Below are 27,108 nucleotides of genomic sequence, written 5' to 3' on the forward strand. Positions count from 1 at the left end.
AAATACTTATTTGCCCCACTGTATAATGTAAACATGATACGACTCATCACACACATGCTTTAAATGGAAAATAATTCAATTATTTTTGTTCTGATGGTGATAATGTTGAGCTGTGGCTGTGGCTGTGGCTTTAGGCTCACCTAAAAGACCTATTTAGAATATTTCAGGTATTTATTGTTATTTTTTTTAATTTATTGAACTTAACATTATAGTAATAATATGTTAATGCTATGCTAATATGTTTTGAAAAATAAAAAAATACTGTTCAATGGAAAAATGTTTATTTTTTTTAAACCCAGATATCAGAAGGTAACACATTTTAGAGCTGTAATTGCAATGCCGTGATACCGTGAAACTGTGATATTTTGGTTTAAGGTTATCATACCGTCAGAATCTCATACCCGCAGATGCCTACTTGAACATGCCGAAAACAACATTAAGGTTCAATTGTGAAGGTAATTGAAAGAAGGGACATTTATCCGTTTTTTATTTATTTATTTATTTATTTTTTTAAACCTGTCCTTTTCAGCTGTTTGACACGGAGAATGGAAATCTATGTGTCCGGTGGGTCTGAACAGTTTTAATGTTTCACATTTGTGTATGACATACTCCCATTGTGATCATTCAACATACCTCGTTTATTAAGACAAAGCAGCGAACAGGAATATGGGGGAACAAAAGAAAAAAAAAACACGAGAAAAGAAAGAAAAGAAACACAAACAACAAGAAGAAATACATTGAACGCCTACACTAACTATGAATATGTTGGTGCTATCGTCAGCTAGCTGTATTTCCAGTTGACACCATGTGGGGGGCCTGTTGACCAGAGAAAGAAGGGGGGAGTGAGTCTATGAAATAAGATATTGGGAGGGGTGGAGTGTACACAAATCCGCTCTGTGAGCTCCAAACCAGTAATCCTGTGAATCCCTTGTGAGTGTAAGCCCGTTGGTAACCGACCCTATGCTGCCCCGTCGCCAATCCTGGCACCGAGGCCCCCAACCCGAGCACGCCCAATCACATCCAGCCGTGCGCGAGCCCCATCAAACATGCGACAGCCAGGCAGACGACCGGAGACGCCGTGCAGGCACCACCCCAGGGCCACGGCCCACATCCAGCCAGCCAGGGAAGGAGGGCGGACAGGGGGGGAGCTAGCGCAGCCCATCTCTCCTCCCACAGCCCAGGAAAGGGGCCATCGTCACCCCCCAGGGAGGTCCCCTGGGCCACACGGGCCCCCATCAACCGGCCTTCAGGGATGGAAAGAGGGGATGCACCACCAATTCCATGCCCACCCCCATCTGTTCACCCAGCCCACGAGCCACATCCGCCGCCCCCCAACCGGCACGGCACACCACAGGACCCCCAACGGCCCACCAAGCCCAGAGCAGGGCAGGGTCCTCCACCGGAGCAGGCGACACCCAGCCGACACACCGGCGTCCATCTAGCAACCCACGACGGCGCGTGGGGCGGATACCCAAGGAGAGAAGAGAGGGGAAGACGGAAGCAGGAGAACGCGGAGGAACCGCCGTGGGGTGACAAAACATTGGAGCCCCGACCTCTCCCCCACTACTGTGGCCGGCAGCCAAGGTAGAGGGGAGGCCATGCCTCAGGAGCCACGCCATAGAGAAAAAGTGTGGGACCCACCTACCTACCTGTTACTGTGGCTGCCAGCCCTTACCCAGCACCGTGATGGGATTGTGTGGGGAGGGTAGTGCAATGTATGCATTAAAATAGGAAAGCTTGGCTTGGGGCAGTGCGACCACTGCATGGAATTTCTACCCAGCCGTGCGTCCCACCGCCTTTTGCTGAACATTTATTCGATTAATCGTTTAATTGTTCGCCCGATTAATCGATAATGAAAATAATCGTTAGTTGCAGCCCTATTTTTGACAGCTGTCCACTGTCATGGCACGTCTCTGAAGGGGTTAACATAAATAGAAACACTGAGAAATAAGTAGTCATATGAATGTTTGAGAACAATATGGCCAAAATGCTGTCATTAAAAATATATATGGTGGAAAACACTCAGGTGACCTGAAGTTCCGCTCTGAGACCCCCAATTTGGCCAACTTTCAAAATTGTCCGATATGCACGTGTGATACATCATTGGAAAGCTTAAAATCTAAATTTTCTGGGGGAAGAAAAATTTTGAACAGGAGGGCATTTAAAAAAAAAAAAATTAAACAGCGAAACCCTATCTGGAGGTGAGAGCATGAAAGAGCGGAATTAAAGACGCAATGACTTTAACAAGATATCTACGCGCACTTACCTTGTTTCGATCCAAAGCCTCCATCTAGCATGTATCACTGAATGTCGCGACACAGCTGTGAATGGCCACAGCTGGATTTTTGGGGGACTTTATGGGTGAAACATGGTAATATAACAAGGGTCGCGATGCAGAAATGGCAGACGTCAGAGTGGTCGATATTTTCTTTTTCATATATTTATCCTTTTAAACGTTTTTTTTTCTTTGCTTTGTTTGGATCGAATATTTATCATCTAAAATAACGGGGAAAATGCAACAGTAACAAAAAAAAAATTAAGCGATAGTTATGAGGTAGATATCCATGACTTTTTTACAAACACCAATTTTTTCATTGTGACGTAATTTGTTTAAAAGTTTGAAGTATGCGAGTGAATAATTGTTTAGACGTTTTTTTTCCCAAACGAAATATTAGACATCAATTAATGATTCTAAGCTAAAAATTAAAGACATTTTGAAAAATCCATTTAATTAATTACCTTCGTTTTATGGCTGGGTTGAAACAAAAGCGGTTGCGCGACGTCTGTAAACGGGGGGTTCCAGGGTAAAACGGACTAATTAAAAATAGTTTGGGGGCTTAATGCTCCATGAATCTGCTATGGCAGCATGTAGACATATTGTTCAATTAAACACAACAGTTGTTGTGGCTTAAAATACAGCAGTTAGAGGAGATGCAGAGGAGTGCAAAAGCAGAAACTGCTTTTTCAGTCTTGTCTGTATTACTTTTCCTCCATATATAAGTATTATTTTAAACGCGAAAATTGTTGTACACTAAAGCAGGTTTTAACACAGGCCCATGGGTGGCGGTAATGCGCTAAAGTCAGCATGCAACCCACCGTCCAACTCAAAAAAAGAAGAGGAATCATTGACTTCAGTCACTACTCACTTCAAGAAGTAGCGAGTCATCTAAACAACGAGCAGACGCCCATCTGTTGTGGTTGGGGCAAGTTAACAACGACAATTTCAAGAGGCCATTTCAGTCAGACGCAATGGATCCCGTTGCCCAAGGTAACCCGCAAATGTTCTAGCGTGGGCATACTGGCTTGCTTGCGTGGAGTTTTCGTTAGCGTAGCGTGTAACTGTTGGTTTAAGTCTGGAATAGACTCTGTACAATGCCCCGAACGTCATGTAGACGTTTGATGTGTGTGAACGTGTAGAGATGTGTTATTGTGGTCGCTTGTGGACCTAACCTAATAGGACTGGACAATACAGAACGGGCCCGTTGCTACATGCTACTTGACCAACGCGCCGAATGAGTTCTTGGTAAATAACTTGTGTTTGGAACTTTCCTCGTATTTCCATGACTTCGGAACATTTGCTGCGTTGTTTAAAATTTGAAATTGTGTCCCGCATTAAATTGAATGTAACTGTGGTCTGCTTTTGGTAACATTTGAAAAGCATATTTCTTGGCACTCACACTGCTGGCGAGGCCGTCTTGTTGTTGACAGCTGACAAGGAAAAGCCCTGTGACGTCACGTCCGGTACTTTCGAACAGAACTTCCGTTTGACATCCTGTTGTGATTTTTCAAAAGTGGACCATGTATTCGACTCTGTGCCTAATGAAAAATAGTTTAAAGTGGTACCTCTACTTAAGAAACTACTTCTAAAATCAATTAATTTTGTAACTTGAACATTCTGTAAGTATAGACGAGTTTTCAATGTTAATGCCCTAATCCAGGGGTCCCCAAACTACGGCCCGCCTCCACATTTGGTCCGGCCCCCTGAACAACAACAAAAAATCTGGAAAAAAAAAAATGTTCCCAATAGTGTTATTTATTTCCTGGCTTTTTTCTGGAGGAACCCAGAGAAAGTTATTTGTTTATTATCTATTTAATTAATTGTTTTATTATTATATTATATTATATTATTATTTTATTTACTTTTGTTCCGTGAAGAATCCAGAAAGGGTTATTTGATTATGGCTTTCTGAAAAACAATAAATCTTTACATTTTGGCACTCCTGCAATGGCACTCCTGCAATCGTCACACCTTTTCTGTTACAAACTGACCCCCGGCCCCTCATCAGAGAAGGGAAAAGTTATGTGGCCCTCACAGGAAAAAGTTTGGGGACCCCTGCCCTAATTTGTTCCAAGCCCCCCAAAGTTCAGACATAAATCTTTTAAATGCAGCAAAACATGTAACCAATACATGTTACAATTGGATTATTGAACAATAAACCTAAACTCAAAGTTGTGCATAATGTAACAAAACAAGAAAAGTGTAAAGACTAAAAGTTAATACACACATGTAAAGCTGTCGGAACACAAAGGGTGAATGAAAAGGGCGCTGGGATACACACATACACATACAGTAGTGGTCCCTCTTAGCCAATTGGATGCCAGGAAGCTAGGCGATAGCCAGTGGCAGAGCAGCTATAAGTATGTTACGTTCAGTAAATTTTTTCCTTTCGTAACCTGAAATGTCTTTCTTAATAAGTATGGGTCCAAGATATCCATTTTTTGAAACCGATTTCGATAACTTCCTGCTCCTTAAGGCCGATACGATAACCGATAATATATAGACCCCAATCACCAACGTCACACAATCACGTGATCGCTGTATTGTGCCGCCATATTGTCCGTCATTGTGTATCCGTATTGTCATTGATCGTAGTTTCTAAAGGTGGATTCACTTGCAAATTATGGAAGCCCCGGTGCTTTCAGACGCTGTAAACTCTTTGGATGAGTTGCATAAAAGCCGTTATTTGGAAAAGCTTAGGTCAATCCAGTCGCCAGATCCATATTTGATGCCCAAACCGATGTTTCCTCCCGTCCGGTCCCATCCTGTGCGTCAGAGCTCGTCCTGAGACCACAAAATTTCCAGTCATACTCCAGTTTGTGTCACGATGAGGAGTCAGGTACCCAAAATCGGCACCGGCCCGAATATAAACCGACATTTGGTCAGCTGAGCGTCACCGTTGTCACGATTGTAAAATGAAACTTAATCGACAACGGGCCGGTGTGTGCCGAAAAATAGCTGCCCCGCGTGAAATGTCCTCCCTGACGGGAGCGCTTATTTATAACGCTTTATTGACGTGAAAACATAGAATGTTTTCATGGACGCCTTACAGTAATGGATTTACGACTGTAAGATCAGTTTTAAATAATTAAATCACACAAAGCCTTAGTACTGTATTTTAGTAACAAATCGTGGACTGGGCCACATAACCTTCTTTGAACAGAAATGTATTAGTCTACAGGTTTTCACGACCATATCCCAATGACTATCACACAGGTATGACATTTAATAGTTCAAGCAGAGTAAAATAATACATATTCACGGTACACGAAAGTCGCTTCCGCGTGGGCGCTCCCGTCAGGGGGGACATTTCACGCAGGGCGGCTATTTTTTGGCAGAACACCTGTTGTTGCGCTCACCGTCTTGCTGCGCGACCGTGGCAACGAGCTTCGTAGTCGCCGTCTGATGATGTCTGCGATCGTGTTGGCATCATATTGATGTTTTCGCCGCTGTCTAACGGCTGTCGACATAAACGCATCATGGACCGAGATAAAACAAACCGTGCTGCTTTCGAGATTTGCCCTTTTAACAATGGGCACACAGCAACTACTAAAATGACCGTTTATCTTCTCTGTTACTGCAACCAACCGCCACACATGCCTTCACCATTATGATTAATCAATGTTAACGATTGTCAGGAAGGTTTTTGGGTTCGTTTACTAGGCGCTGATTCCTTAGACAAGCAGAAAAACACGCAGTAATAGGAGGAATGTACGTAGCGGTAATATGTAAACACGTTGAGCTGACGGACAATATGGCGGCTCCAGTCAGGGGGGCGGAGTTGTGACGTCACGTGATTGGGGTCTATATGGCGGAAAACACAGACAAGACTGAAAAAGCAGTTTCTGCTCTTGCACTCCTCTGCAGTATTTTAAGCCAAAACAACTATTGTGTTTTGTCCGGTTTACCCTGAAAAGCCCCGTTTACAGACGTCGAGCAACCGCTTTTGTTTCAACCTAGCCATAAAAAGAAGGTAAGAAATTATATTGATTATTCAAAATGTCTGTGCTTTTTAGCTTAGAATAATTAATTGATGTCTAATATTTAGTTTTTAAAAAAATGACTTAAAAATATGCGAGTGAATAATTTTTTAAACTTTTAAACAAATTATGTCACAATGACAAAAATGGTGTCTGTAAAGAAATCACAGATATTTACCTCATAACTATCGCTTAATTGTATTTTTTTGTTTCTGTCGCATTTTTCCGATAGGTTAGATGATAAATAATCGGTCCAAACAAAGAAAATTTGAAGAAAAAAAAACGTTTAAAAAGGTAAATATATGAAAAAGAAAATCTCGACCACTCCTCGATGTCTGCGATATCTGCATTGCGACCCTTGTTATATTTCCATGTTTCACCCATAAAATTCCTTAAAAATCCAGCGCGGCCATTCACAGCTGTGTCTGACACTCAGTGATACATGCTACACGGAGTTTTTGGATCAAAACAAGGTAAGAACGCGATAATATCTCGTTAAAGTCATGGCGTCTGTAATTCTGCTTTCGCGTGCTCTCGCCTCCAGATAGGGTTTTGCTGTTTAAAAAAAATTGTTTTTTTAAAAATGCCCTCCTGCTCAAAATTTTTCTTCCCCCTGAAAATTGAGATTTTAAGCTTTCCAACGATGTAATACACATGCATATTGGACAGTTTTGAAATTTGGCCAAATTGGGGGTCTCATAGCAGAACAAGTCACCTGAGAGTTTTCCGCCATATATAATTTTTCAATGTATATTCACCTGAGTTTTTGAACACCTGTAGGTAAAAGTATTTGTGGTTGATTCAGCATAGATTTGCCATTGACCTAACCAGAATTTTCATGATGACATGAACATTATCATAATAAACAAAACAAATACAAGAACTGTTATGACTTCAAATAAAGTGCCCATGTTATTTTTTTCAAATAAATGTAATTTGAGTCAATCACAATCAGTCAGTCAATATCATTGACGATGTGTTCCCCTGAACAATAAGCACAGAACTAAAGCAAATATAAACTCAACGGGTATTGTGCTTTGTCAGCAGATAAAACATTTGGTCCAACAGGAGAGGAGACTTTTGTCGTCTTGGTCCATGAAACAACTTTGTTAACCAGCAAGCCTATCAATAACCAAAAGGCCTCTCAACAACTTGTAAACACTGTAAAATGCATTTGCTAATTGCCATAGGCTAGGCAAGGCAAATTTATTTATATAGCACAATTCAACACAAGGCAATTCAAAGTGCTTTACATCACACGAAGACCATAAAAATCACATTTAAATCAACACAACGTAAAAACCAAGACAAAAGATTGCATTTAATCACAGATTAAAAATAAATAAATAAAAATAAAACAAAAATAAAAATAAAGCAAAAACTATTACTACTAATAATCATTGAAATCAGCAATAGAGATAAGCACAAGAGGAATACAAGGCAGGTAGATTGAAATATATAGACAGTTATGGATATGCAGTGCTAAACAAAAGCGTTTTTAGCCCTGATTTAAAGGAGCTAACAGTTTGAGCATACTTCAGACGTTCGGGTAACTTGTTCCAGAGGTGAGGAGCATAATAACTACATGCTGCCTCACCCTGCTTGGTTCTTGTTCTTGGAACATGCAGAAGACCCGTTCCAGACGACCTTAGAGGTCTAGATGTCTCATAGGAATCTAACAAGTCAAGCATGTATTTTGGTCCAAGGCCATTAAGTGTTTTGTAGACGAGCAGTAGTATTTTATAGTCTATCCTTTGATTCACTGGAAGCCAGTGTAGCGATTTCAAAACCGGTGTAATGTGGTCCAGCTTCCTTGTATTTGTGAGGACTCTGGCTGCAGCATTCTGTACTAGCTGCAGCTTCCTGACTGATTTTTTTATCAAGACCTGTAAATATACCGTTGCAGTAGTCCAATCTGCTGAAAATGAATGCATGCATAAGTTTTTCCATGTCTTGTTGAGTCAGAAGCCCCTTAATTCTGGTTATATTTTTTAGGTGGTAATAAGCGGATTTAGTGACGGACTTTAGATGGCTATCAAATTTTAGGTCTGAGTCAATAATTACGCAAAGGTTTCTGACTTGATTTGTAGCTGTAAGTGACATTGTGCTAAGTTGGCTGCTTATCTTTGAACTTTCCTTTTTTGGCCCAAAAATGATCACCTCTGTCTTCTCCACATTTAACTGGAGAAAATTCTGGCACATACATTCATTGATTTGATGAATGCATTTACTCAGGGAGACTAAGGGACTATAATCATGTGGGGACACAGAAATGTACAGTTGTGTGTCATCTGCATAGGCGTGATAGGAGATGTCATACTGTTCCATTATCTGAGCTAACGGAAGCATATAGATGTTAAATAAGAGTGGTCCAAGAATTGACCCTTGAGGGACTCCACACGTGAATTTGGTTTGTTCTGACTGATAGTTTCCAATTGACACAAAGAAATCCCTATCATGTAAATAGGATGTGAACCACTGAAGAATAGTGTCAGTAAGCCCTACCCACTGTTCCAATCTGCTGAGTAGTATGTTGTGATCAACCGTGTCAAATGCGGCGCTGAGATCCAATAGTAGCAGAACAGATGATTTGCCTGCATCGGTATTCCGACGAATATCATTTAGGACTTTGATAAGCACGGTCTCGGTGCTGTGTTGTGGCCAAAATCCAGACCGAAATGAGTTAAAAAGATTGTTTTGGATCATAAAAGTCTGGATCTGTTCAAACACAACCCTTTCGATAATTTTCCCCAGGAATGTCAGATTTGATATTGGCCTGTAATTACTAATGGTTGAGGCATCCAGATTAGGTTTTTTAGGAGAGGTTTTATTACTGCAGTTTTTAAAGTCTGAGGAAACTCTCCTGTTTGGAGGGAAGTATTTATAATCTGAAGTATGTCTGGGGCTATGCAATGAAAAACAGTTTTGAAAAAGTTTGAAGGAAGGATGTCAAGGCAGCATGTTGTGGGCTTTAATTTCGACACAATTTCTGTTAAAGTGGCATAGTCCAAGAGGCTAAACTGTCTAAGATTGACGTGGGGGACATTTTGGGAGGCATTTAGTGTAACATTTGTTAATCCGGAGTTGCACACAGTCTGTCTAATCTTTAGTACTTTGTGTGTAAAGAATGCTGCGAAATTATTACAGGACACCTCAGATGCCAATTCCTGAGGTATTGATGCTTGTGGGTTTGTCAGTTTGTCAACAACAGAAAATAGTGTGCGAGTATTGTTGGTGTTTCTACTAAGGATCTCTGAAAAATATGATTGTCTAGCATTTTTCAGTTCCTGGTTGTATTTGCGAAGACTCTCCTTGTAGATATCATAAAAAACTAGGAGTTTGTATTTTCGCCATCTGCGTTCTGCTCTTCTACAAACTTGCTTTTGTTTTATAGCTAGTATGGCATTTCTCCAGGGTGACCTCTTCTTTCTTGACAAAGTTTTTGTCTTAATCGCCATAGTAAGGTTCATCACTCAGTGATGGAAAAATAAGGCTTCTCGAACAGTAACAACTTTGCATACTGGCAAAACAGGAGTGTAAACAAAGGCACACATCCCAATCCACCGACACCGTGCCAAAATTAATATTAATAAGCCCGATAAATTGTAATGTTATTGGATTTATTAGGATGACGTCATAATTCCTGTTATCGGACCGATAATTAACGTGCGCCTCTAGAGTCAATATTTTCCCGTTGAGGCATATCTTAATCTAAAAATTCTGTGTTTTTAGACGTTCGTAAGTAGAGGTACTATATATGTTCTGACATGACTCCTTTTTGACAGGACCACAATGAGCCAAGTTTAGGTGGCCCTGTATTCACGCTATAATACACATTTACATGATAACACATTAAAATGCAGATTAATTCAATAATTTTCTCATACAAATTTTAACTTTTCTAAAAGACCTTCATAAATAGGTTCACTTGGCAAAATATTGCATTAAACTTATGAGTTTGAAAATGTCTAAGTGTCGTTGAGCAAGTTACTAGGGTCCTAGTTGTTCATGATGTAGTCTTAAGAGCATGACACGTCGGTCAACACATTTCTGTATGCTCTCTGATTTAACATTTGCCTGTGGTGCAGATGTGAACCTGAACTCCCCCAACAAGGGTCTGCCTGTGGAACATTCCGGAGGGCTCGACGGTTTTCCAGTGGAAGGCACGCTGGGGAACCCCGGCAACCCGCTCCCACCAGGCCTGACGGAGGAGGAAGCTGAGGAGCTTCGCAGCGAACTCGCCAAGGTGATGCCGACCTTGTTTCTGATGCATCAGTTTGTCACTTTGTACTCTTCCTGTTTGGCTGTTTTCCATTGTTTTGTTTTTGTTTGTAAGGGTTCTATAGATACTTTGGAATGTTTTTTTCTTAAAATTCCTTTGCCCTAGATTAGATATAAGATTTTATGTGATTTGGCAATTAAGAAGAACTGTTAGTAAAGAATCTCACTTGAGTCAGTTAAAGGCTAAAAGATCCGATATGGATGAGTTCAAGGTAGCGTCTGAATGTATCCTTAGCTGCAGCAAGTGGAGTCTTTTGCATGCGTTCTCTTCTTTTCAGGTGGAGGATGAGATCGGCACCCTGCGTCAGGTTCTGTCCGCTAAGGAGAGACATGCAACAGAGCTCAAAAGGAAACTGGGCCTGAGCCCCCTCAACGAGCTCAAGCAGAATCTCAGTAAAAGCTGGCAGGATGTCCAGACCTCCAATGCGTATGTACTTGTATTCAGTTTGAACATCACGTTTTCACACAGATGCTATTTAGCTGTACTTAGCCATTCTGGTACGCATATATATGACTTTTTTATTTTCTTCTTTTTTTTTTCTTCTTTTTTTTTTCTATAGTCGTATTATACAACACTTGTCGTGAAATCGTTCAAGAATGTTTTAAGTTTTAGCATTTTTTAAAATCTCGTTTATAATCAGATCAAATGCGGGCTTGTGAAATAATCAAATGTAACGTCAAATTACAACAATTTTTATACCAACAATCGTCATTCTTATGATATTCCGACTGACAAAATTACTTATCCCCCAACTTGTATACGTGTTTGATACAAAACCCTTCGGCATTACCTTATTTTTTGGACTGCTCGATAAATGACTTTTTTTTTCATACATAAGGTGCAACTGATTATAAGGTGCATTAGTGCATCAGTGTACTGCCTTTGCCTTTGCCTTTGTTCTTTATCTCATAACATTGTAATTATTGTTTCATACATTATTTATTTGATTTATTTATGGATTTCATGAATGGCGAATGTGTCTTGAGCACTTTGTTAGAGCAGTGAAATACAGTTGTCCTCCAACAAAATAGGTTCATGGTCTGTAAGCGCAACTGGAATTCAATCACAAGGCGCACCGGATTATAAATTGCAATGTCAATTTTTGAGAAAAATTAAGGATTTAAGTCCCCAAAATACAGTTCTATTCTTCAAATGTGAAAAATATCTTGCTTCTTGCTGCAGGTACAGTATCTTAGCCCATACCGTGAGGGCAAAAGCTTTATTTTCATTAAAGAAAAGCCCACAGATATCACAGAAATATCTTAAATCTAACACATATTTTCTCATTATTATCGTTTTTTTTTTCAGATTTGTTATTTCTATGATCACTGTGTTTTATTTTATTGACAGAGGGTTATCAACAATTTTGAGCCCCTGTGTAAGTACTTTATATACTATGTATACTAGTATATATGTGCAGTATATCCCAGTGTGGTTATGATATTTTAATCTCATGAGAAGATAATTATTGCAATTTCAAGTTAAAACTCACGGTATTGCAGGAAGGTAGATGGTACAGATTAGGGATGTCCCTGATCACTTGATCGGAAATTGGGCCCGGTCATGTCGCAATCGGGATTGTGTAAAAAAGTTCAGTTTTATAATGTATTCATTTCTTTTTAGTTTTAAGTATTAACTAATTGGTTGCTTTTGACGCCAATAAATGTCCAGTCCATTTTGACTCTGAGGGCTCGTAGCAATTGTTCGATACCATGTTTATCCGGGCATGTCTGTGACGTCTGTGTACATGTTTCTTTTATTCCCAGAAGCCAATAGAAGCACAGCGAGCGAAAGACTGAGTGGGCGCAAAAGACATACACATTCCTGAGAATTTAAAAGAGTTTACAATTGTTGAAAGACCCGACTGTGAAAAAAACGGGAAAAATTTGCAGTTATTGCTAACATTTGAAGACAAAATGGACGGAGCAATGTTTTGTTGACACTGAAGTCTCTATGGCTTCTTTTTCTTCTTCTACAGTTTATATTTGGTCAATCTGCGCATGTCAAAATAGATGTCCACGAAATGAGTTCATCCGATCATAATTTTAATCCGAACTGGAATCGGATTAAAGACATTTTGTCCATGTAAACATAGCCAGTGGCAGTACATCAAATAATCCAGATTTATACGGCTATTGCACCCAATAAAAGTGTGTGTGCGTGTGTGCGTGCGTGCGTGCATATATATGGCGGAAAACAGTCAGGTGACTTGAAGTTTTGCTCTGAGACCCCCAATTTGGCCAAACTCAAAATTGTCCTATATGCATGTGTGATACATCATTGAAAAGCTAAAAATCTCAATTTTCTGGGGGAAGAAAAATTTTGAACAGGAGGGCATTTAAAAAAAAAAAAAAAAAAAAAAACCTCCAGTTAATTTCTAAATGGAGGTGAGAGCATAATTAAAGATGCCACAATTTTAACGAGATATTATCGCCCACTTGCCTCTTTTTGATTCAAAAACTCCATGTAGCATGTATCACCGAGTGTGAAGACACAGCTGTGAATGGCCACTGCCAGATTTTTGGGTGAAACATGGTCATATAACAAGGGTCGCGATGCAGCAATCGCAGACATCGAGGAGTGGTTGAGATTTTCTTCTTCATGTATTTGCGCTTTTAGACGTTTATTTTTAATTTTTTCTTTGTTTGGCTCGATTATTTATCTAAAATATTGGGGAAAATGCGACGGTAACAAAAAAAATACAAATAAGCGATAGTTACGAGGTAGATATCCGTGACCTTTTTTTCTTTTTATTGGTGGGTTGAAACCAAAGTGGTTGCGCGAGGGTAAAACGGAAAAATTAAAAATAGTTTGGGGACTTAATGCGCCATTAATCTGCTATGGCAGCATATAGACATATTGTTCTATAAAACACAAGTTCTTTTGCTTAAAATACAGCAGTTTATTTTAAAGAGGGGTGCAAGAGCAGAAACTGCTTTTTCAGACTTGTCTGTGTTTTCTGCCATAGATACAGTATATGTTTTTCCCTCCGTAATACATTTCTGTATTGGATCGAGACTTGTATCGGCAGCTCCTCAAAGTCTGGTGACTCAAACTCACTCACGTGAAAAGATATGTGATCGAGACATCCGTAATACACATTTGGATTTGAAATGCATGCAGGAGAAGCAAAGTACAAGTCGAGTCTTAACTTTCGGCTTGTTGTCAGCCATCCTCATTGTACTACTCTGTCAGTCTACATTTTGGACACAGGCCAGTTGGATCCACAAAGCTGTTGTTGCAGCTGTTGCAAGGCACCACACCTGTCACACAAGATCCAAATCTCAAGGTCTTTGCTATCAATATCAGATTCTGGCGAAGTAGTAACCAGGAAAAAAATTTGGAAAAACATTAGTAAACGTGTCTATATGTTGTCAAATGGTTTCTTTCTAATATCTACAATCATCAGGATATTCTGGACGAAAGTATGTGGACACCACTGCTGTCTTTTCTGGTTAGAATTAGCTTTTTAGAGTTTGCTGACTTCCTGTGGACATGGTTCTTCTCCTACCCCCTTACAGGCTTCCATTCCTTCAGACAAAGTGTGGCAAACAGGCAGCTTTAATTATGCTGGCTAAAATTGGGTAGAGGTGCCATTCATGTATCACCTGTCCAAATAAAGCATCCAATAGGTTGTAGTCAGCTATGTCTCCACGAAACACTTGCTTCATGTGAAAAAAAGTATACTGATACACTAATTCAGTCATCCTACCTGAATGAATAGGGCTAATGTTTAATTCCTATTTATCTTCATTGAGATTGAAATGGGCTGTCAAATTTAGGTGTTCTGATTAAAAAGGTATTCGTAGATGACAGTCTTGGTAGTAAAGTAGCAGTTATTGAGGAAATGTAAATATATGTGATAGCATCACAAGCTACATTGCTGTTTATTTATCTTGCTGTTGTGTCTTCAGATATGTGTCTGCCTCGGCTACTTTGGATGACATTACCCGCTCTGAAGCGTGAGTTGATCCATTCTTCCTGTTTCTCTATCTGGCCTGAATCGAGCTACTTGTTGGAGCTTCTTGCTTTTTGGTGGCCCTTCCCTGTTTTGTCCGTTTGCTGCTGTTGTTGGAGGAGCTTCTCCTTGTGGTTCATGGTCACATACAAATAAAATTGGTAGCAATTTTGTCACATTGTAACTAGGGGTCGGAATCTCTGAGTACCTCACAATACAATTTGCGATACCAAGCTTGCGATACAACAACTATTGACACATTGGTCAGGAAATCAATCGAAAAATTAGCTTATTTTCATCCTTCTGTGAATTTAAATTAATATTACTAGTAGACGTTCAATCCATTTGAAGTAGGTGGGTGGCAGTGAATGAACATTAGTTCATATACTGCCAACTGTCCCACTTAAACGGATTGGATGTCTATTGCTGTCATTGGCTGCCAGTGAGTTAATATAAGGGGTATAACGGTATACTAAAATGCAATTTCGGTTCGGTTTTTGAAATGCTCATGTTTAATTTTTGGTACACAAAAAGGCAGGAAAATAATACCTAAAATGCTTTAAAAAAAAAAAAAAAAAAGAAGAAAAAAAAAGTAAAGAATAGAACTTATGTCAATAAATTTAATTGATCCTTTTGGATGATATTTAAAATAAATTACATTAAAATTAAAACATACATATACAACAATAATAACACCTTAAGCGGTGTTTTTGTTATAGCGAGCTCGAAGTCTTCGCCAAAAGAGCACAAGTCTCCTTGCGTTTTTGTCTCACCAAGTTTTTTTTAAGCCCACACACTGTTTAATTACATTAGTAACACATTAGTGCACAGGTCTCCTAGCATTTTTGTGTCACGAAGAGTAAGATAGGCGATTGGCACTATCTTGAAAGAGAAGGGAGTTAAGATATTTCATTTTCTATTTTCCTTTGCATTGTGTTCTATTATCTACTTCATTACAGGTATCAATGGTTAGGTTAGGTATATGGAATAATTCAAATGGTTTCGGCTGTTTTTTTAGTCCAGTTTTACCCCAATTATAAAATTTAATGTGGCGTTTCAATAGTTCTTAGGACGGATTAGGACATTTACATGGAAAACAAGTCTCTACTTCCTTAATTTTCTGGTTATGAGACTACTTCCAGCACCAATTAAGTTCATACGTAAGGGTAACACTGTATTGTCATATCCCTAATCACAACAGAGCAAGGGCATAGGTTTGCATAGGGACGGTAGGGACATAACACCGCAACTACCAACTTTTCAGGATGCTCAAATTGTCCCCACCAACTTTCAAGCAACCATTTTTGCATTATAGAATGAGTTCAGTTATAAAGGTAATTTAGATTGTCTCCCAATATGTTGTAAAGATAGAATTGAGCCTACTTTTATTAAGTGAATTATATTCATTATGTTCAGACTTTTGTACATTTACCCCTTTCACTTGCTGAATGTGCCGGTCCATTTTTTTCTCCTTAAACGCACATTTGATTGGTTAGACTTGCATTTATTTAAAATGTATTTATTTGTTTTCTACATTATTTATTAGAAATATTTTTATTTGCAGCCTATACAGAAATTTTTTTCAGATAATCATAAATTAATCATAATCGAGGTAAAAAGCGTTTTAGCTTTTTTTTTTTTGTTGAGTTTGGCTGTGCTTGTTCACAAAAGCAGTAGTGTTTTACCTGAAGGAAGGCTCCATTTTTACTTATTTCAAATGTAAATATAACATATATTCAAATATTGTAGTTTAAAATTTCTAATAAAATCCAGACATTTAATCTGGAAGTTTTCAAAAATATTTCTTAAGTAGTTTTTGAAAACAAAGGTTTGAATCGAATAGAGTTACACCTGAACCAATACACATGAGAGTGAGTACAAGTCAATACAGATTTATTTTTGCATTGATCATTAAGCCTAGCAATTAATTAGGTTCATATTCTTGAGAAATGTAGCCCTGACCCCCGTTCACCCAATCTGTTTGGTCTTATTAGTGTCCCACCTCCAGCAAAAAGTGTACATGCAGGTTATGCTCCTATATCGTCCCTACTAACGTTGAGACCAACGTTGCACAGAGAAATTCAACTTGTAGAGCAACGTAAAAGTAGTTTTGCATGTCTTATCATGAGTAGAACCACAAAGTCTGTGTGCCAGATAAACCTCTCCCTCACTGTGGGGGGGGGGAGACAAAAGTTGGCAGAACTTGAAAATTCAAGTCAACCCATTTTACTTGAATCTTCAAGTGTTGATAGAAAACTTTTAAAAAATTATAATTCACTCATTCAACTCAGAATTTTCAGCTAACTGGACTTTGGTTAATTAGCTTGAAGTCAAAATGATAAGTACCCTGGACTTCAGTTTGACTAAACATAGAGTATAATAAACTATTCCAAGCAGGATTTGAACTTGGGCCACCAAAATGGCAGCATAGAGACAATAGAGGTGAAAAACCCTGGCTTGTCTGCCCTAAGCCCAGTGTGCTATTTTGAAGGCATCAGTTGTAGGGTTAGGGCTAAATTTCCACAACTTATTATTATTTCAAGTTCACTTCTCTCAGAATTTTTAAGTATTGCCCACAAATCTAATCTTGTACGTTAATTCAACGCATTTAATCAAGTTCACAATATTAACTTGATGAGTAAGAAGACTCAAAATATAATGTTACTTAACTGAAATTTTACGTTTTTTTTTTTTTAATGTCCACTTAAATTCTTGAATTGCTATGACTAATAGGAAGTGTTATATTTTATTTTGACAGTGATAGACAATTAATAAATTGATTGGTAATCTATTGTCATTAATACCACTGAAATATGATTGCTTAGTCCTCTCCCTCAGTCTTGAATGTGTAGAGCCTAGTACGCTGGGCTCTTGAAAAACGTTTACTTTCATACCAGTGTCTGTAATTTTAACTACCGTAATTGCCAGACTATAAAGCGCACCGGATTATAAGCCGCAACGGCCAAGTTTGACAATTTTTAAAAAAATAAATGCACATATATGCCGTACCTGACAATAGTGCTGCAACGATTCATCAATTAATTCGAGTATTCGATTAGAAAAAAATATTCGAATTAGATTTTGTTGCTTCGAGTATTAGTTTAAAGTGGCGTTGTAATGGTTTATTTTGAAAGTGTTTGCATTTAGTTTTATTGATTAGGGTGGATACACTGCTCTCTGGTCTGCCTCTTTTCACATGGCTGAATCCAAATGCTCCCTGTTAAGACTAACATAAGCTAAGTTTTTGTTTGAGCTAATGTTTTTTAATGCATTCATAATTTAGTTTATAGGTATATTTAGCCGTTTTTTGTGGGAATATGTGTCTGAACCATTTGTTAAGAGCAGTGTAAAAAAACTTGCATTTTATAGCATTTAAGCTAGCGGACTTTTTCTTAGTAAGTTAGCCAATTGTTCTTTTGTTGTACATAGATTCTCATTTAAAAAAAAAAAAAATCTATACCGTTTGAGGCTCAGCTCAGGTATTTTAATTTTTCATGTTCCTTATCCGATTACTCGATTATTCGAACTAAATAGTCCATCGATTAATCGACTACTGAAATATTCGATAGCTGCAGCCCTACCTGACAATAAGCTGTAGTTGTCCATGTCTTAACATTGGATCTTTACAGTTTGATCAAAAATGTATGTATTCACTAAATAGACATGCATCAACACCACCAACTCGTATTGTCTTGTTGCTGGAAAAACAAACTAACGTTAAAAAACAGGTTACCACAAAGATATGTAATCCACTTGACCTTGCCTTCTAAACTTGAAGTTCTTCTGAACTTAAAAACTAGCCATTATATAGCAGCTTTGTTGTAATATACTGTTGCAATAAAGTCCTTCAAGTGCCAGACGAAAATAGCTAATCAACACTAGCATTGCATTCTATTGTTGTAGCAAATGTTGGATGCCCATCCATTTAAAATTGTTCTGTTGTAGCTGCAGATGGAGCCATATTCATCTATAAAATCCTGAGTTTTTGAGTAAGTCTGACAAGTTTCTGGCAAGCTTTATCGGTGTGTGTGTAGCGGCTGAGAGCTGGCTGTGTTAACACAAAATTTGGAAAGCCATTTTTTAAAAATAGTATGTCTAATCCAATTTTTTTATTTTCAACAAGAAAATATGAAAGGTTTCTCCCCCCTCATAAATGCATAATTAAGCCGCTTCCTGAAAAACCGCAGGGTACAAACTGCGCGGAAAAAGTAGCGGCTTATAGTCCGACAAATACGATACTCATCATAATTCGGAGAACGTGATTTTCTCCAGGTGTACTTTACACATGATGCATGTCTTATGCTAACTCATCCATTTAATGCTCATCCTCGCTCTTGTCCCCCAACTTTTGTCTTCCTGCCTTATGACCTAAGTATTGGCTCAAATGAGGATGTTTGTTGCTTGAAGCTAATGTGGCTAACAGAGATTGGTGGCGGTTGATGGAAGAGCAGCGAGTGTCTTAGAACTGTTTTATAGACTCCCCAGGGCTTCTTTCTTTAACATGAGTGAAATAATGTTCTCCAACCACAGAGATTCAGGACACTCCCACAGAAAAGGCTTGGCGCCGAGAATCTCAATGGAAAAACGGCAAGTTGCAAAAGTGGGATCCCTAACCTCTTTGAACCTCCTTTCCACAGATACAAGAAGACTCAGGAGACCCTTTCCCAGGCAGGACAGAAGACCAGTGCGGCTCTCACCACCATGGGCTCGGCCATTAGCAGGAAGCTCGGTGACATGAGGTATACGCCACTTGGCCACAGTCTTTAGTCTTTCATCTGCTTGTGACTTTTGTTAAACCAATGCGCAACATTGTCCACTGCCCTGACTGACTATGCTTTTTGATTTGAGATGCAGTTGTAAGAAAATGTTCGGGCACCCCTGACAATTTCCATTATTTTCATTAATAAATCATGGGGTGTTTGGATCAGCAACTTCATTTTTATATAACAAAAAACTGATGGAAGTCAAACAAAGTTTATTAGACTAAGAGAAGATGTGCAATATGCATCAAAGTATACAGAGACAAAAATTTGGGCACCCGTTCAGGAAAAAAACAACACAGTATTCAGTAAATCTTGTTTCTGTCAAACTAACAACTTCTTGACAATTCTTACGACTTCCAATGAGTTCATGGATTGTGTATAGAGGTATTTTGGACTCTTATATCATACAAAAAATCTCTAGTTCAGTTACGTTTGATGACTTATGCAAAAAAATTAATGTGACTACTTTGCAGTCATGTTTTTATATGTACATCTCAAACCCTTTAATGCATAAATTATTCTAGCCTAAATCAGATCAGCAGAGTTCTAAAATCATGTGATTTTACAACCCTGTAGGGATGATCAGAAATCCTTATCTAGCTGTCCACTGTAGAGACAGCTGTCCCTGAAAGGGTTTAGCCACAAATGTGTTCATAGTATGTAAACTGTAAAATAAATACAAATCCTGACTTTTGATACTGCAACATTATACACAGCCAGAAAGAGCAAAACTAAGATTTTAATAAAATTGTACTACTACCACCACTAACATGACTAAAATGTGTCAACCTGTTTTTTGTGGGACATCACACAGAGAAGAAAAACAAGCAGCTTTGAACCAGTTGGGCTCTTGACTCTTAACGCTTGTCGTCTTTCTTCACGCTTGTTGTTGCTGTGGTGAACTACTGCTTTGGCCTCACACTCATTTTTGTGCTTATTTTAACGCTGCCGTGTGCTCTGCAGAGCGCTCCCTTTCTCCAATTCTTTTAGGTAAGACTGAGCTACTTCCTCCCTGCCACTTGGGATGTGTGTGACTGAGTATAGTCTACGTGCCTATGTCTGGCTGCTTTTTATTGTAACACGTGCACTTCTCTTTGTCTTCTCTTCACGCTTACAAAGTAGCCACTATTCCATTCGCCACTCCATAAGTATGCCAGCTATGAGGTAATGTAACACACACTCACACGTTCAGTCTTAATCATGATAACAATGTTGTCAATCCTGTTAGAATGTGTTCTACACAACAAAAACTGATCAATTTAGATCAAATTGGTCAAATATATTTGGAGTTGGAGGGCGGGCATTGATTCAGTACCATTGATGAATTTTCACCAGATCGCTCCTAGCCCCTCCAGTTAAAATGGGTTGGATGTCTTCCACTGTTAATAACAGCTGACTGGTTAATTTATGGAATACCATTAAAGCCGTTACAACAGTAGAAATGTTATCGATCTGTTTTTCCTTAGTTTGAGTGTACTAAGTGGTAATATGCCAAAGTTACGGTATGGTCAATGTGAAAAGTGTTCGTTTTTAGAGTAACTTTGGATTTAAAAAATGGATTTAAAAATAACTCAAACGGGGAAATAAATAAATAAATAAATGCAGACCTTAGTACAACGAGAGAAGAATTGGCTAGCTTGTATAGCTAGTAGGAGTGTAACGGTACAAAAAAATCTGTTCGGTGCGTACCTCGGTTTTGAGGTCACAGTTCGGTTCATTTTCTGGAACAGTAAGAAAACAAAATGCAAAATATAAATGTGCTAGTTGTCCATTACACACCTTTGTGCTTTCAAAAATAGGAACAGTAGCCTATACAAAGCTAGAATTCTGCTCAAAAAGTAGCGGGTATTTAAAGATAATCCAACAACAATTTGCCTTTCAGACCCCGCGTATTGGTCAGCTTTCTTTCTGAAAAAAAGAAGAAAAAAGACGTCCTGTGCTAAAGAGAAAAGCAATCCCAATGACAAAGATTTTAACATGTATTTTACAAATTAGATGCCTCAATGAATCATTTTTTTTTCTAATGAACGGTTTTCAAAAGCTTTATTGGTGGATTTTCTCAAGTTAAAGCGCCACACAGAAATTAATATAATTGTGGAAGCAGGATCTGTGTATTATTCTTATTATTTAATTACAGGTGTTTTAGCTCATTTCAATTTATTTTATTTAAATGGGCTATTATTTATTTTATTATGTGTTTATATTTTACAAATGTGATGTAGTATTCATTTATATTGTATATTTTATGTTGTATAACTTTAGTTCCTATGTGAATATTAGTTCCTAATTGTTTTGTTGTGGTAGGAGGGTTTTGTATTGAACACGGGGCCGTGTTGGTTATTATTATAGCAGAGAAGACAGCAGTAAATCAACAGACAAATCAACTGTGCACCGATCTACCACTCAAGAGATCTGATGGACTCAAAAAGTGGGTTAAGATTGCATATTAGTTTGAAAATCGACCGGATCCACCGTATTTTTACACGAGTGACTTCCGGTCTGCCCGATCCTAGCTAGTAGTATTGACGCAGGAGGGCCGCTTCTCGCGTTAAATAATAAACTCTGCCGTTCTTTTCGCGTGCGTCGCGTTGAGCCGCTTCTGGGACGCGTCTAACACGTGGCCGCACTGCGACAGGTGTGCATTGGCTGATTGACTTTAACGCCTGCGTTTCACTGCGTTCTCGCGGCGGCCACGTTGTCACCCCGTTGACGTTTCTGGGTTATACTGTCCTACCAGGTTGGTCCTCATTATAGTAGAGAAGACGCAGTAAATATAATCTACACAAAGAAACTGTAACCCGATCGACTCACAGCCTCGAAAAGGGTTACATTACGTCAGAAGCTCGTTCGGTACGCCTCCGTTTTGAACCGAGCACCACGTACCGAAACGGTATAACCAATACAAATACATGTACCGTTACACCCTTAATGGCTAGCTTAAATGCTATGAAATGCAAAAGCTCTTAACAAATATTTGAAATGCATACTTCCACCAAAGACTGCTAAATATACTTCTAGACTAAATTACAAATGCCTAAACATGTCTACACGTAGCAGGGTATCATTCACACACACACACACATTTGAACAAGGGTTCTTAAAAACGCCATCTAAAGAGAAGATTTGCGAATTCTGCGTTTGTGGCGCCATCATTTGGACACTGATAACTGACGCTGATAACTGTGGGAACGTCCCTGACTGCAACAAAGTTTGTCCCTACGTCACACATGAGGCCAATGTTTAAATTTGGAGTAAATTAGACAGGTGCTTTTTTGCTTCCATTTATTTACAAATTCTTGCAGAGCTTCATATTGAAGAACACATGTGAAAGATGGGGGTATTATAGACAAATATTATTCGCCCATTGTTATCAATGTACTTAAAAATGAATGAATGCAGTTGGCTGTGGAAGCTTTTTTTTTTCTACAAATGTGCTGATGTGGATCTTCGGTTTTAAAAAACCCTTCTAGGTGTAGACATGGCCAAAAACTTACAAATTTGGGTTGGTCTTCACAAGGAGCAGCTGGATCCAGGCATGTTAGATGAGTTATGTCATACTCACTGCTCCCACTAGAGGGCAGCATATCCACCCAAATGAATAAAACTAAATGCAAACACTGTCAAAACAAGCCATTACAACGGCAACCTAAACGAATCCTCGAAGCAGCAAAATTTGATTCAAAGCTTTTTTTTTTTCCTAATCGAATTACTTGAGTTAATCAATTAATCGTTGCAGCCCTACTGTGAACTGTACTCTAGTTTATGAATCTTTGGATTACATTTGATGCGTTGCGTATACTCGTAAATGGAAGTGAACAATTTATTTAACGTTTTCATAACTCAGTCCTAGAGGCTAATGGCCATGTTTGTTGTCATAGCAACTGATGGTATGCATGTGGAATGCAGAAAAAGTTCCAGTGTTAGAAGTTGACAATGCTGCAAATGTATCAAAACTAGGGCTGTCAAAATTATCGCGTTAACGGGCGGTAATTCATTTTTTAAATTAATCACGTTAAAATATTTGACGCATTTAACGCACATGCCCCACTCAAACAGATTAAAATGACAGCACAGTGCAATGCCAACTTGTTACTTGTGTTTTTTGGAGTTTTGTCGCCCTCTGCTGCCGCTTGGGTGCGACTGATTTCATGGGCTTAAGCATCCATGAGCATTGTGTAATTATTGACATCAGCAATGGCGGGCTACTAGTTTATTTTCTGATTGAAAATTTTACAAATTTTATTAAAACGAAAACATTAAGAGGGGTTTTAATATAAAATTTCTATAACTTGTACTAAGATTTATCTTTTAAGAACTACAAGTCTTTCTATCCATGGATCGCTTTAACAGAATGTTAATAATGTTAATGCCATCTTGTTGATTTATTGTTATAGTAAACAAATACAGTACTTATGTACCGTATATTGAATGTATATATCCATCTTGTGTCTTATCTTTCCATTCCAACAATAATTTACTGAAAAATATGGCATATTTTATATATGGTTTGAATTTTGATTAATTACGATTAATTTTTAAGCTGTAATTAACTCGATTAAATTTTATTTTATTTTTTATCGTTTGACAGCCCTAATCAAAACATTTTTTTGATAAAATAATAATAATAATATTCGAGTGGCAATTAGTGAAGTTGAAATGTTGACACGGTTGTTCTTTTACAGAAACTCTGCTACCTTCAAGTCGTTTGAGGACAAAGTGGGCAATCTGAAGGTAAGTGATGCCATTGCAGTGCTATTTTACTCATCTTGATAATTAAAGATGCACTGAAGTGAAGAGTCGCATGTCAGTGCATGTAATATCCTCAGTGGAAGTGTTTTTTTTCTTGACTCTCCAAACTGATTTTACATATACTGTAAGTACGAAAAGCTGTACAGAGCCAACACACCCTCATTCACTGCGCATGTTGCCACTCGTAGCAAGAGAAGTGCATGGGACAGATTTATTTACTTGCACCAACGCACCTTTCGGTTGCTCTTTTCAGCCACACAATTTTGAGTGCATTTTAGTAATAATCAATGAACTGAATGCTTCTTCCTTCCTTTTGCACACAGTACAAGGTGGTGGGGCCCCGAGGAGATGAGGGGATGAATTCCACTTCCCCGACCCAGGAGAACCCACCTTTCTGAACACCCTCCACGAAGCCCGAGACTTGTCACCACCTCACTTTGCAGGCGCCGCCAATGGCCTCCACCAAACCCACAACTGTATAGCGTCCTCTCGTCCGCTCCGTTGCCATCCAGCAGACTGCCTTTGAAGTTTCCTCTGTTTTCTCCACTACTCGTCCATTCTCCTCCGTATGAACGCACGTTCTCATCGCAATGCGGGTCACTCGCTTGCCCGGCTGGTGCACGTCTCCTGTTGGCAGCATCCCATCAACAGATCTCTTGGGAGAACACTTTTGTATAACACTTTTTCACTGCTTTGCATAGTGTTTTTTTCTTTGTTTTGTTTTGTTTTAAACAAGGATAATGCCAGTACTGTGCATGGAGGAAAGGAAAAAAAGAAAATGAGCAAGTCACTCACTAAAATATGCGTGCGCATGACTTGCTGAGGCTTACCTCGAACTCCTCTTCAGCCAAGAACCACCTTTTGCTTCAGTGTTTCTTAATATGCCGCCATGGTGGACAAGTGCATGGAGACTTCGAACAAAGCCTGAGTCCTGGTTGGGTGTCCATTTTGTGTTTCGCTCATTAAAACCTTTAACTAAGCTACATAAACCGACTGTGTCACACTGTAACTACTCCCTACAGTATGTACACATGCAGAATGAGTAAAACTTTGTGACTTGTTTTACTGGAGCAAATTGTTACATGTCATTTAATTGACAACAGAGCACTCGTAAAGCTGCTATAAGAAACATTTAAATGCCAGAAACATCAGGCCAACATTAAAAGTGACACTCATTGACTTCTGAACTGTTGTGTGTGTATTGCGCTTTTTGTTTCCTTGTTTGAAATTGCCAAACTTAACTCAATTTATCACGCTGCATTTATGATGATGATTTTTCGTAATGACATTTATCTCAACTCACGCTTGATGAGGTACAGGAGCAGAGGACACTTGGCTAACTTTATCAATAGTGCGAGGCTGTATGTATCTTGATGCTGGACTGGGATTAGATTATTATTGTAACATTTGAAAGACTGGAGAATGAATTTTAGTTTTGTTTATGAGTTACAAATAAAGCATTCCTTTAAACAAGTTTTTTCAATCTGTCAGTTCCAATGACTGATACTACGGTCAATTCCAATGATGGAAATATCCTTCAATTCCGACCAAAACTTCACATTGAGTAATTCCATCTTTGCCTATTCATACATAATACTCCCAAAATCTGCACACTTTTCAATGTTCACATATTTGGCCAAATATTCTCGACCAAAAATACATTCAGTGACTGGGAAAAAAAAAACTTTGGGCAGTCGGGTTCAATTTCAACAAAGGGCATAGGTTTGGTCTTAACATTGGTAGGGAAGATAAAACCGCATATCCTGCATGTACACCTCTTGCTGGGGACAGGACATTAATAAGACAACACAGATTGGGTGAACAGGGGTCAGGACTGCATTTCGCTCGAATATGAACCTAATTAACTGATAGGCTAAATGATCAATGCAAAATTAATCTGTAATGATTCATGTGTATTGGTTCAGGTGATACACCGTTTGATTCAAACCTTTGTTTTCAAAAACTACTCAAGAAATTTTTGAAAACTTCCAGAATAAATGCCTGGATTTTATCAGCAAATTTAAATTGCAACATTTGCCACACATAGACTTCGTAATTCACGTGGTAGAAAACACTCAGCACAAATCTCCGATATTCATTCTTATGAAGTCTATGCTTTGAACGTAATTTAAATTACATTACCATACATAATAAATACAAATTTGTTAATAATCTCTTAACTATCCAGGAATGCAAAATATGCCTTAAAACCACTTAACATTGTCTAAATAAAGAAATTAAATATACCTGAAAAAACATCTTAGACAGGGAATACCAAAAATAAATAAAAATGGAGCCTTCCGTCAGGAAAAGCACTATTGCTTTTGTCCACAAGCAGTTAAACACAACAAAAAATGAAAGCTCCTTTGGGCTGCTTTAAGATGACATAAAATAAAAATTGTGAGGAAAGGGGTAAACCTTGGTTCACAACATTTGTCACAGTTTCATTTTAACAGTAGAAAACATACAGGAGGACCCTTCTTTCTAAGCATCGTCCTACTCGAGTTTTGCAGGTTAGCAAATCCACACAGTTTAATGTTATGCTAACTCTGATGCAAGTCAAACTTTCAGTAGCTTAATTAGTGGTGTGTTCCTCACCTCCACAACATTGATATGTTTTTACATTACTTACAGTGGCTGCTGCTGCTGCTGCTGCTGCTGCTGCTGGCCAAATAACTTTTAATATCCCTTCTCTTCAAAGAGGGCAGAAGGAGGTGGCATGTTGTTGACACCTATTTCTGTCAGGTCTATGAGTGCATGTGTGTGTTGGGGGGTCAAGTCATCAGCCAAACAAATGTGCGTTTGAAGGGGGAAATGGACTGGCACATTCAGCAAATGAAAAGGGGTAAATGTAAGTCTGAACATAATGAAAAAAACTCACTTAAAAAGGGTAGGGTCTATTCTATCCTTACAACATATGGGTAGACGATCTAAGTGACCTATATAACTGAAGTCATTATATAATGCAAATAAGGTGGTTTAAAAGTTGGTGGGGACAATTTGAGCATCCTGTAAAGTTGGTAGTTGGTGGTAGGTTGGTGTTATGCCCCTACCGTCCCTATGCAAACCTCCGCCCTTTCTCTGTTGTGTTTTGGCAT

General features: G+C 38.6%; 1 protein-coding gene across 6 annotated transcripts; it reads left to right on the plus strand.

Moving 5' to 3' along the window:
- The first annotated feature begins 3,112 nt into the window (after positions 1-3,112).
- On the plus strand, positions 3,113-25,483 carry LOC130911190 (tumor protein D54-like). Of its 6 annotated transcripts, none has more exons than XM_057828989.1 (9): positions 3,113-3,268; positions 10,347-10,504; positions 10,818-10,966; positions 14,455-14,502; positions 19,136-19,237; positions 20,225-20,251; positions 20,381-20,425; positions 23,944-23,992; positions 24,334-25,483. In XM_057828989.1, exons 1-9 carry the CDS (start codon positions 3,250-3,252, stop codon positions 24,406-24,408), a joined length of 672 nt encoding a protein of 223 aa, XP_057684972.1. In that variant the 5' UTR covers positions 3,113-3,249; the 3' UTR covers positions 24,409-25,483. The 6 variants fall into 6 exon arrangements, with proteins under 6 accessions (XP_057684972.1, XP_057684983.1, XP_057684991.1 ...); XM_057829000.1 differs by having other exon boundaries at positions 20,384-20,425; XM_057829008.1 differs by lacking the exon at positions 14,455-14,502.
- The last annotated feature ends 1,625 nt before the right edge of the window (positions 25,484-27,108 follow it).

Source organism: Corythoichthys intestinalis, chromosome 2, assembly GCF_030265065.1.
Source record: "Corythoichthys intestinalis isolate RoL2023-P3 chromosome 2, ASM3026506v1, whole genome shotgun sequence".
Classification (NCBI taxonomy): domain Eukaryota; kingdom Metazoa; phylum Chordata; class Actinopteri; order Syngnathiformes; family Syngnathidae; genus Corythoichthys; species Corythoichthys intestinalis.

Bases quoted from the DNA above. Each gene is read 5' to 3' on its own strand.
- LOC130911190 (XM_057828989.1), top strand. The intron at 10,967-14,454 runs GTATGTACTTGT...TTGTGTCTTCAG, and splicing joins GATGTCCAGACCTCCAATGC to ATATGTGTCTGCCTCGGCTA. The intron at 20,426-23,943 runs GTAATGTAACAC...GTTCTTTTACAG, and splicing joins ATAAGTATGCCAGCTATGAG to AAACTCTGCTACCTTCAAGT.